The 11,868-nt window shown below is 59.6% G+C and overlaps 1 protein-coding gene across 2 annotated transcripts in view; it reads left to right on the top strand.

Moving 5' to 3' along the window:
• Positions 1 to 10,945, top strand: part of KCNQ1 (potassium voltage-gated channel subfamily Q member 1) — a 401,184-nt gene extending 390,239 nt beyond the window's left edge. For both annotated transcript variants that reach the window (XM_033207530.1, XM_033207529.1), the window contains exon 16: positions 9,701 to 10,945. In XM_033207530.1, the coding sequence (XP_033063421.1) occupies positions 9,701 to 9,858 (158 nt within the window). In that variant the 3' untranslated portion in view covers positions 9,859 to 10,945. The remainder of the gene's footprint in view (positions 1 to 9,700) is intronic.
• The last annotated feature ends 923 nt before the right edge of the window (positions 10,946 to 11,868 follow it).

Below are 11,868 nucleotides of genomic sequence, written 5' to 3' on the forward strand. Positions count from 1 at the left end.
GCAGGCTGCAGAGTGAGGCCAGGGATGGGGGCTGGGCCAGACCACAGGGTTGGGAGTGGACTCTGGCATTTATCCAGAGCCACGGAGGGTTAGAGCCTACGACAGGGGTCTGACTTCCAGTGGAATGGGGCCACCCTGCTGGGCTGGGAAAGGGAGGCTAGATGAAGTATCTAAGGTCTGCTTGTGGTTTTCTGGGGACAGCGAGGGGCATTGCTGGGGTCCTAGATGCACTCAGGAGTTCCAGATGGCCCAGGAAGTGGCTGAGGGCCCAGGGTAGGGGAGGATGTGGGGGCAACAAGGCCAGTGTGGGCAGACCTGGAGCAATGACGTGGGAGTGGCCAGGCAGCCCTGGCTTCCCCTGCCTACCTGCCCCCGTGGCTGGGCTGGGGTTTGGCTGAGGCAGCAGAGTGCTCGCTGGCTCCCTGAACAAAGTGTTCTGCCTGGTGTCCCCTGGCCTCTGGGCCTCCATGGGCTCGCCAGAGGGGGCAGCTCAGGAGGCAGCGGCAGAGAATCAAATGCAGGTGGGGCCTGTGCCTGCCGCCAGCACAAACACAGCTCCTGGGCCTCCAGCCTGCCCTACATTCCAGCCCTCCTGGCCCCCAAACAGCGGCTGGTGGGACCAGCCCCACCTAGGTGGGCAGGTGGGCAGCTGACCCGGGCTCTTGGACAGAGCCGCCCCCACCTGGCATCTGCCAGCAGGACGCTCCTGAGGCCAAGCTAGGGATGGGCCAGCCCTTGGGGAGACTGAAGACCCCATCCCAGCCTGGGGCTTCCCCACCGCCTCCCACCTGCCTGGCAGTGAGGCAGCTCCCTGGCGTCTGGGTGCACCTGGGCACCCCTGCCCAGGCCCCTTCCAAGGGAGGAGGGCAAAGGGGCTCCAGTGCTACCCAGGGAGTGATGTGCCATGTGGGCCTCCCTGGCTCTGCCACTGACTCCCTCCAAGACCTCTGTCCCCACCCTGAAGTTGACATGAATGTCCGCACGGAGCAGCCTCTGCAGGGCTGTGAGATTGTGGACGTGACAGCTCTGGCTCTGGCATAAATGTCAGCCCCAACCCAGATGCAGAGAGGGAGGGAGGTGGCTAAATGTCCAAGAGCATGGGGCCATGTGGCACCAGCTCGTGTCAGCAGACACGGCACACGTAGAGCCCTGAGGGCTATGACGAGGTGAGGGCTGAGCCGAGGGAGAATCTAGGAAGGCGTCCAGGCCGAGAGGAAGAGAGGGGAGGCTCTGGTGGCTGGAGCCAGTTGGGGGAGGGGAGGCATCAGGGGCTGGAATCCCTCAGCCCCCACAGCCATGGTACGGACTTTGTTGTTTGCTCAGAGTACAAAGAAGAGGCCTTCTCCCGGTTCTTAGCAGAGGAGCCAGACCTCTCTGACCAGGGGGACAAGAGGGGAGGTTATGAGGTCACCTGGGAGAGGGCAGGTTCTAGCTCCCCTCGCCGCTCCCCGACTGGACAGCAGAACGAGCCTGCCGTCTTTCACCTCCAGACAGCAGGGCCCTCGCCCCCGGTATCAAAGCATGTACAAGAGCGATCACTAGGGCAGTTCTGCATAGACGCCAAAGTACATGAAGACGTGCAGGAACTTTGTGCCGTCGACCCTTGAACAACGCGGGGTTGGGGCACCGACCCCCAAAGTGCTCCATCAGAACCCATGTATAACTTTTTTTTTTTTTTTTTTTGAGACGGAGTCTCGCTCTGTCGCCCAAACTGGAGTGCAGTGCCGGATCACAGCTCACTGCAAGCTCCGCCTTCGGGTTCACACCATTCTCCTGCCTCAGCCTCCCGAGTAGCTGGGACTATAGGCGCCCGCCACCTCGCCCGGCTAGTTTTTTGTATTTTTTTTTTTTTTTTTAGTAGAGACGGGTTTCACTGTGTTGCCAGGATGGTCTCGATCTCCTGACCTTGTGATCCGCCCATCTCGGCCTCCCAAAGTGCTGGGATTACAGGCTTGAGCCACCGTGCCCGGCCCCATGTATAACTTTTGACTCCCCAGAAACTTCACTAACAGCTTCCTGTGGACTGGAGGCCCTACCAATAACATAAACAATCAATTAACACATATTTTATATGCTTCATGTATTCCAATAAAGTCAGCTAGAGAAAAATGTTACTAAGACAACCATAGGAAGAGAAAAGATATTCATTCAGTGTAAGCAGATCATTGTAAAGGTCTTCATCCTCGTCATCTTCACGTTGAGTTAGCTGGGGGAGAGGGCGGGGAGGGGTGGCTCTTACTGTCTGGGGTGATGGAGGAGGAAGAAAATCCGCGTAGAAGTGGACTCACACGGTTCAAACTTGTGTTGTTCAAGGTCAGTGATATACAAAAAGAACATTCGAATCCAGTGGGGAAAAGGTAGATCATGCCATAAGTGGTGGGATATCAACAGGATAACCCACCAAAGTTAAGTCTGTAGGTCAGAATCAATCCCATGCGATTCAAAGATTTAAGGGTAAAACACAAATCAAAAAAATATTAGGAAAAAAGATTTTGACGTTGGAATGGAGGAGACCCTTCCAAGCACGCACAGGATGAGAAGGCATAAAGGAAAAGATGGATGGCTTTGACCACATGAAAAAATGAAACCATAAGTAAGACCTCTGTGTGGCAAAACAAAAAAATAATAAATGCCATAAACCCATACACGAGACAAATAGCACACTAGGGAAAAACATGGGTGATGTGTACTTGACATCTTTCTTAACATACAGAGTCCTTACAAATCAATGAACGTGAAAAGGCCCAGTCCCAGCCTCAGCTTCTCTGCCCAGCACCCACCCTGGAAGGGAGTGGGCTTAGGGGGCTTCTGCCCCCTCACTCCAGCCTTGGGGCCCCAGGAAATTGGCCAGGGCCTCACTTACTAATTCAACAAACATTTGTGCAGCACCAAGTCTACCCTCCATGTGTTTACTGGGCACCTTCTAGGCTCCAGGCTCTGGAAGACTGTCTGGGGTTAAGACGGTGACTGTCCGGCCTAGAGCTGGGCCTCCAGCTGGTGGCAAAACACCAAGCAAGGAGATCAATAAATGAGGACATTTCGGGGAGTGGTGAAGACTTCGAGGAACACAGGGAGAGACGAGATGAGGAGGCCACCCAGGATTTTGAGCTAAGGTTATACAAAGCAACAGAGGACAGCGTTCCAGGCAGAGGCAACAGCGGGTGCAAAGGCCCCAGGGCCCAGTTGAGATGCACGTGCTAAGGGCTGGAGAGGGGCCAGCGGAGGAGACACCCCTGGGGGCACTGCAGAAGGAGACTGGATTTTACTCCCCATCCAGTGGGAATTCTGCAGAAGGATTTGGCCCAGGCTGGGAGGGAAGGTTCAGCCTGGCTGTTGCCTGGAGCAAGCGGTGGACAGGTTGGGGGCATAGCCACATGGCAAGGCGGTTATGACAGCCCAGGCAGAAGATGCCGCAAGCCTGGGCAAGGGGCGTGGGGGGCAAGCTCAGAGCACACGCTCCAGACCAGAGAGCCGCAGACACCAGGCACACACCAGGGATGCTGGGGAGTTGGTTGTGCCCTGTGGATACAGGATTCGGGCCGGCTTGGGAGGCATCTGAGCTCCCGCTGGGACACGCTGAGCTGCGGGGCCGGTGGCCTGCATGCCTTGCAGCCCCTGGAGAGAGCAAATAGCTGACGGAGACATCCTAACCGAGGTCCCAGGAAGGGAACCAGAGTCATGTGGTGATGATCCCGAGGCATCCCCCACAGCGGTCAGCCAGGGACATGGCGCCCCTCAGACCCTTGGGGGGCCAAGCATCCGTCGGTGGGCAGAGGCTGGCAAAAGTGGATGTCAGCAGTGGGGGGAAGGGTCTTTCACCATCCTGGCCCTCTCTCAGAGGGAGGCAACCCCACTCCTGGGGGGTGGTCAGTGAGGGCCAGCCAGGCAGCAGCAGCCCCAGGAAGGGTGTTGGGGTGGTGCTGACCAGGCCTCCGCCACGTGGTTGTGCTGTGCCGAGAACCCGCTGAGGATGTAACTGACCGTTAGCAGTGTGGGTCCCCAGCCGCAGCAGAGCTTCCTCTGGCTGCTCAGCAGACACCAGTGAGACACCAGGGACAGCAGCAAGGATGAGGCTTTGGTCTGCAGCCTCTGAGCGGCCACACTCACCTCGGTGCCTGCCAATTCAGTCCCACCGCAGGCGCCAGTCCCGAGCGTGAGCACAGGGGCTGCCACGACACTCGACTCTCTGGGCCAAGACTCACACCCAGCCTGGACACTGCCCAGGTGGAGGGCTCTGGGGGACAGGTGGAGCAGCTGGTATGTGTGTGACCATGGGTCCCAGACTCAGTGCCATCTGTCTCCCCATTAGGAGAGGACGCCTGGTACCTGCCCAAGCACCCGTGCCTGGGACTTGCTGCTTGCTCTCCACGCAGCTTTGTCCCAGCAGCACCCCCAACCCCTGTGATGGTTTGCAGGGGGTGCTCACCTCTGTAGCACACACAAAGGCCCACGGGCCTGGGGGTGCAGGCAGGTGCACTCCAACCCTTGGGCAACTCAGAGAACAACCTAATGGAAAGTGAAGGGAATTGTGCAAGATCACGGGCAGGGTAGTTCCTGCATTCTTGCACAGTGTCCCACACTCTCATACAGCCCCAGGTGCATATGAGGTACACATGTGCCGGCTCACCCAGCACGCCTCCCATGTGCACAGCAATGCTCCTTTGGCCTCAGGTCACAGCACACATCTGCGACTGTACGTGCACTCGAGGAATCCCTGAGCACCAGTGCTCAGGAATGCACTGAGCACCACGCTCTGTCTCTGGTGTCTTCATGCCTCAGTCCACTTGATCCCCGCAGCATCCTCCTGGGGAAGGTGCTACAGCTGCCACGTTTTATAGGCAGGGAAACTGAGGTTCAGAGAAGCAAAAGTGACTTGCCCAAGGTCACCCAGCCGGGAAGCGGCAGAGGCAGTCTGACCCCAGACCCGCTATGGCACACACACGCCTGCCTGTACACTCCCATGAGGAGGTGCCGTGTCCCAGCCAGCCTGCGTGCCCAGGGCCCTGCAGCAGTGTGGCAGGTTCTGAGGCCATCTCCCACTGGCCACAGCACAGCAAGCTCCAGCAGGGCAGCTGCCCAAGGGCCTGGCAGTAAAACCTCAGCAGTGAGAAACACGGTCGACTTTTGTCCAAGAACTGAAGCACTAAAGCAAAGTCAAACACAATCACGTCGTGCCCTGCCATGAACTGTGACCTTACCACGTGCTGTGACCTATTGCCGCTTGTGCCCGGCTCCACGCGGGAGCCGGGGCTGGCATCCGATTGCTCGGAGCCTAGTATTAAGCATTCTAGATACCGCCCTGAGAGTGGCTTAGTAACTATTGGTTCCTCAGGGCAGGCAGGAGGAAGGCCAAGGTAACCTTTGCCCTGTGACCCCACAGAGGGCCCCAGGGAGGGAAAAGATGGATGGCTTTGACCACCAGGAGGCCCTGCCTGGTCTTGACACTGCCCAACAAGGATGCTAGAGGGAGCAGTGACTTTGCTGCCTCCTGGGGAGCTACAGCCCAGGCAGAGCACAGGACCCCCACCCTGGGAGCAGCAGGTGTGCCCGGCCTCTCCCTCCTGTCCCTGTCCAGTCTGGCATCCATGAGGCCAGGGCCTTTGGCGGTCCTAGGCGGGGATCAAGGCCGGGCAGGTTCTGCAAAAATTTCCCTTGAAAGACTCTTTTTCAAGATTTTCTTTTGAAAACAAATTCATAACCACATCAAACAGGAATCCCCGTCGCCTTGGGTTTGATTGCCGGCCGCCCGGGGCTCTCTAACTAGCTGTTATTCTAATTGCTTTTTTCTCTTCCGAGGGCTGCATAGGTCTCTTATGGTTATTAATTTGGTGAGTGCAGGCCGGGCACAAAGCAGCTTTTGTCTGCCTTGCCTTTTAATCACTATCAAATTGCAAATAATGGCGGGGGCCGAGATCCCCAAAATTGATCTGTCCCAGCAGTTCTTGGGGAACCGGCCCCAGTGCCTGGAGCATGCACTGCCTTCCCCGAGGGCAGCAGCTCCCCGATGGCACCTGCCCGGATGCACCTCCCTGTGGGTGGGGTATGGCTTCGGCCATGCGAGGTGCTTCTCAGGCTCCTCCATCACCACCAAAACCAAACATGCCAGCAAGATGAAGGCACCCTGCCTGCAGAGTGGTGGGGTGGGAGCCTTCAGGGAAGCAGGCTGTGACAAGTGCTTGAGTCAGAGCTAAGTCTCTGGGGCGGCAGAGGAGCCACCTGTAGCCCAGGCCTGGGCCCTTCCCACAAGAGGGGCAGCATCAGGATGTATCAGACTGTGGACCTGCCCTGGGCATCCAGCCCACATCCTGGCCCACCCCTGGGACCTCTATCACTAGCAACTGGGATGATGAGAGCATGTCTCCGGGGCCAAAGACCCCAGACAGTCCCTCAGAGCCCCAGTTGGCACAGGCAGCAGTTGAGGTGAGCTTGGGACCAGCCAGAGCCAGGCATGGGCTGGTGCTGGCCCAGGCAGCTTCAGGGAGCCCTTCAGTGTCAGTCAGAGACAAGCTCGGCCCTGTGGCTGCCTCCCTACCCCAAAGGTGGCTGAGTGCCTCTCTACACAGTGCCGAAGCTCCCTGCCGGGAGGAGCTGTCACCAAGGTGGCTCAGGACCGAGCGCTGGCACCAGCCACACCCTCAGCCTGCACACCCTGCCTGTGGCCCTGACACTCACTGTCTCCTTCTGTCCCAAGAATCCCCTGTGAAGGCCTCCACGCCCATTAGCACATGTGGGACTTGGACAGATGTTCAAGTGCCGTAAAGTGAAAATTTATGAAACCACAAATGTTCATCTGTGATGTATTTGGTGCTTTAATTAATGCCAAACCAATTGATACCCAAGCTGGGGCCTGCACGGTTAGTGACAGTAAGCCATGCAGAGCAAGCCTCGTTCAACGCTACCAGCATGCGGGACTCAGGGAGCTGAGGTGGGCCCCAGGACGCAAACCCGGGCTTTGCCCTCAAAGACCCAGGCTGGCTGCACCTGTGATCTGCTATGCTCTCGTAAATCTCTGGGCCTCAGTTTCCTCATGTGCACCCTGAAGGCTGAGCAACCTCCCATGCCTCCTGCCAGGCATGAGCAGGTCATGGGACTGAGACGGCTGGTCCTGCCAGCAGCAGGAGGCACAGGGGTCAGGGTGTGGGTAAACAAGAACAAGACCTCAGGCCAGTCCCCCTCCCAGAGGCCCTGCCCCATCCTGCCTTCCGCTCTTACCAGCTCCCTGCCTGACACTGTGTCCTCCCCCATGGCAACTCCATGGTCTCAAGATGGAGCCTTGGGGTGGAGCGAGCTGTGGGGACAGGATGGGAGACATAGCACTCTCAGCCAGTGACCCTGACCCTCTTCCTGGGCCTCAGTGTCTACATCTGTGGGATGGGGTGTGGACCTCTGTGGCTGGTCCCCAAGTGGCTTTGCAGAGCCCTGAAGTGCTGGCAGGTCCTTGGGTGTGAGGGGCCCCGGTGGATGGCCTTGGGTCCCTGCCCCTGCCAAACCACCGAAGCCCTGCACCTCGTTCCTCCATAGTCCAGGCTTCACATCAGGTTTATCTGGGAAAAATAAAAGATGGGGCTCCCTCTGGCCTGGACCATCAGACCTTGGACGTACACCTGCCCTTGTGCTCGGGACAGGTGGGTCTCAGACTCACCCCATACCTGCAAGGCAGAACCACAGGGGAGCCGGGGAGCCTCCACACTGCAGCCCCCACCACCCAGGGCTGGGAGTGGGTCCCCTGGACTCCTGCTCTGGGCAGGGCACAGTCCCACCTCCCAGGTGGAGGTTGCCTGGCTAGCCTTCTAGGCAGACGCTCGACCCCACTTAGGCAGGCGCCCCCCTCTCATCTCAGCCTCTCACAGCACCCTGTTGGCCACCTCTTCCTTACCATGCTCAGCCTCCGTGGTAGGTGCTGTGGGTGACGACCACAGCACCCAGCCTTTGAAGCTGGCCTGGGCCCACCTGGACCCTGGCAAACGCTTGCTCCCTCTCTGGCCATCTCGGGGCTTGTGCCCACGTCACCCAGCAGCATCTTCCCTGGGGTGGTCTTACCCGCACAGAACCCAGCCCTGGCCCACACCTTGCCCCAAGCCTATCCAGCTGGATCAGCAGTGGGGCCGGGTGCATGCGGGACAAGGCCTGCCTGGAGCAGCTAGGGTGCAGACACCTCAAGTGCACGGCCAGGGGGACCAGGCCAGCTCCTGCCTGCTGCCTGTCCTTAGGGCCAGTGGCTGTCATTGTTGTGGCTGAGTCATCTTGGTGCCTTTCTCTGGAACCACATGTTTCCCTGAAGCAGCTCTGCTGTTCAGCCCTTGTCCGGTGCTAATCTGGTTGCCCCTCCCGCACCACTTCTAGGTCTTTCCAGGCCTCCAGGTACCCACGGTGGGGAAGGGTCTACTTCATTCTCCACAGAGTACGCTGAGGGGCTCTCCTGCAAGAACACCACAGGCTGAAGGACCAGCCCTGTCTCCTGTGGCCACCAATAGAGCTGTACGCCCTCCCTGAACCCTCCCTGATGCTGGGGCCCCCAGGTCCACCCTCCTAGGGAGAGGGGTCCCCAACCTGGACTTCCTCACCTGCCCTAGTCTGCCCTTGGGGTTGGCCCTGCTCCACCCAGCACCTGCTCTGAGGGTGCCGGCCTGCCGGCCAGGGTCTTCCAGTCTCCCCATCAAGGCTGGAGGGCCCCTTCCCACCCAGGGCTGGGCTCCAGCCTCATTCCCCAGCGGTGCTGTCCTTCCAAGGAGCTCTCAGACCACCTGGCTTCTCTGCTGACTCTGCAGCCCTGCGAGGCCTCTGAGCACCTACTCTCTGCGCCGGGTGCATCTCGGGTTCTGTCCTGCCTTGACCTCCCTGCCAGCTTTGCAGGGCAGCCCCCCTGGCACATAGCTCACTGCAGAACCAGCCCCTGAGAAGGTGGAGGCCACATGGCTAGCCAGAGGGCATGCTCTGGGGCACTGCTTTGACCACAGAATGTGGGTGCAGATGGTGTCTGGGAAAATGGTGCTGTCCCTGCCAGGTTAAAGAAAGGGCATGGTGGTTCCTGGGGGATGACAAAAAACCCCACCCCTACCCCATTGCAGAAAGCATCGCAGAGGCACAAGCCCCCTGTGCCCCTGTATGCCCCTCCTGGTAGTGGCCCAGCAGGGGCATCCCCTGCACCCGGGCAAGGCCCAAGGCCTCTGCCTCCTCAACCACCCCAGGCCCTGCCCATGAGCCAGCCTTGCTGAACTCTGCCCTCTGTCCAGTTCTCCTCCAGACAGAGTAGACACAGCCCCCAGCCTTTCTTGACCCTTAACCCAAAGGTCCCCAAGCCTGGCCTCAAGAAGCCAAAGGCTGCCGCAATCCCAAATATTCCAAGTCCGAGTCCCTGGTACAGACCCTGCCATGTGGGGATGTGGCACAGAAGGCCAGCCAGCCTGGGGAGCAGAGGAGGAGCAGAGGAGAGCTCCTGACCCTGAGCCTACATGCCTGTGGACACACAGGGACTCCCGCACGCATGGGATGGACTCCAATGGGCACACATGCACATTCCTCGCACACACACGGGCGTGACCGAGGGCCTTGCAGACATAGGGTGCACACATGCGTGCTGCCTGCATACAGCACACACTTGCAGAAATGGTTGGCACCTTCCCTTCCCCGGCCCCTGAGGCTGTCTACACACCTGGCTGCTTCCCACCACTGACTCTCTCGTCTGCCTTTATCCCCACAGGTGACGCAGCTGGACCAGAGGCTGGCACTCATCACCGACATGCTTCACCAGCTGCTCTCTTTGCATGGTGGCAGCCCCCCAGGCAGTGGCGGCCCCCCCAGAGAGGACGGGGTGCACGTCACCCAGCCCTGCGGCAGTGGCGGCTCTGTCGACCCTGAGCTCTTCCTGCCCAGCAATGCCCTGCCCACCTACGAGCAGCTGACCGTGCCCAGGAGGGGCCCCGATGAGGGGTCCTGATGGGGGGTTGGGGCTGGGGGGTGGGCCTCAGAGGGGAGGCCAAGGGCGGCCCCACCTCGCCCTCTCTGAAGGTGGCCACCTCCTGAAAGGCCCAGAGAGACGAGCCCGGCTCTCGGAGGCCCCAATACCCCGTGGACCATGCTGTCCGGCACAGCCTGAGCCTGGGGGCTCAGCAAGGCCACCTCTTCCTGGTCGGTGGGTACTAGAAGTTGGCTGGGTGTGGGGAACCCGTCTCAGGTCTGAGTTTTACCCCTCACGCCCTGGCCCCCCATATGGTGATGTTGACGTCTCTGGCATGGTGGTTGGGACCCAGTGGCAGGGCACCGGGCCCGGCCCATGTATGGTCAGGAAGTAGCACAGGCTGAGTGCAGGCCCACCCTGCTTGGCCCAGGGGGCTTCCTGAGGGAAGACAGAGCAACCTCTGGACCCCAGCCTCAAATCCAGGACCCTGCCAGGCACAGGCAGGGCAGGACCAGCCCACACTGACTACAGGGCCACCGGCAATAAAAGCCCAGGAGCCCATTTGGAGGGCCTGTGGCTGGCTCCCTCACTCTCAGGAAATGCTGACCCCATGGGCGGAAGACTGTGGAGACTGCTCCTGGGCCCCCAGCTACCAGCAGGAGGAACAGTCTCACCATTTCCCCAGGGCACGTGGTTGAGTGGGGGGAACGCCCACTTCCCTGGGTTAGCCTGCCAGCTCTTCCTAGCTGGAGAGGAGCCCTACCTCCCTGCCCCCAAGCCCGCTCTGCGTGGGACTCCCGCCTCCAACCCCTCTCCCAGTCCCAGCAGTCAGCCAAACACACGGAAGGGGACTGCCACCTCCCCTCGCCAGCTGCTGAGCTGCAGAGAAGTCACGGTTCCTACATAGGACAGGGGTCCCTTCTGGGCATTACATCGCATAGAAATCAATAATTTGTGGTGATTTGGATCTGTGTTTTAATGAGTTTCACGGTGTGATTTTGATTATTAATTGTGCAAGCTTTTCCTAATAAACGTGGAGAATCACAGGCTGGGCTGGGCACTGCTCTCACCTTGGTTCCTGGGGCATCCATGGGGTCTCTGGGACAAACTGGGGCTCGGCCTCCACATCCCTGGCCAGCTCCTGCTGATGCCTGCAGGTCTCTGGGTGGCTTCCTCCCCAGGAGATCCCCACCCATGGACAGGACCCCTGCAGTTCCCCTGGAAGCAGTGCCCAGGTGGCCGTGGAATAGGGACACTATGTCCGTGTACCGAGGTCAGGGTTCAAAGGGTTCAGAGGGGCTGCAAGATGCCATCAAAGGCTCCAGCTCAGCGATGTTGCTCCTGCTCTGGGCCCTGGGCTGGCCCTGGCCATGGAGTACCATCACAGTGTGGTCACTCCCTGTCTTCCAGCGGACTCTATGCCCCTGGGGCAGATGGGCTCTGTCTGGGCCTCTCTGTCTGCCCCTTCCAGGCCAGGGTGGCCCTTGACCAAGGACCCACATGCTCCACTCTGGGAGCAGACCCCACCCAGGCCCACTCCCCAGGATGCCAAGAGCTAGACTCTGGATGGGGTGTGGTGCAAGGAAGGCCTGGGGCCCCTGGGGCTCCCATATGCTCACCCCTGTCCTCCTCCAGGCCTCTGTTTCCCCATTGGTAACATGATGCTCCCTTAGCCTGTCCAGTTCTCTGAGTGGGACAGAGGGGCCACCACCCTGCTCGCCCTGACCCTGTGCCAGCAGCTTGCTGTGAGACCCTCCTCTCCTGGGGCGGAAAGAGAGCCTCGCTCTCGGCACAGACACACTCAGTCGGGGCAGGTGCAGCTGCTGTGCCTGCACCTCAGCTATTGGACCATTTCTCAGTCCTTCAAGACTGCAGCCCCCTTCTGTCCTCTTTCCAGAGCCCACCCCGAAGTCTCAGGCTACCAGGGCTTGGGGCATCTGAGATCTCAAGGATGGGGCTGTCCTGAGTCC

This window comes from Trachypithecus francoisi, unplaced genomic scaffold (assembly GCF_009764315.1).
Source record: "Trachypithecus francoisi isolate TF-2019V2 unplaced genomic scaffold, Tfra_2.0 Lachesis_group8, whole genome shotgun sequence".
Lineage (NCBI taxonomy): Eukaryota > Metazoa > Chordata > Mammalia > Primates > Cercopithecidae > Trachypithecus > Trachypithecus francoisi.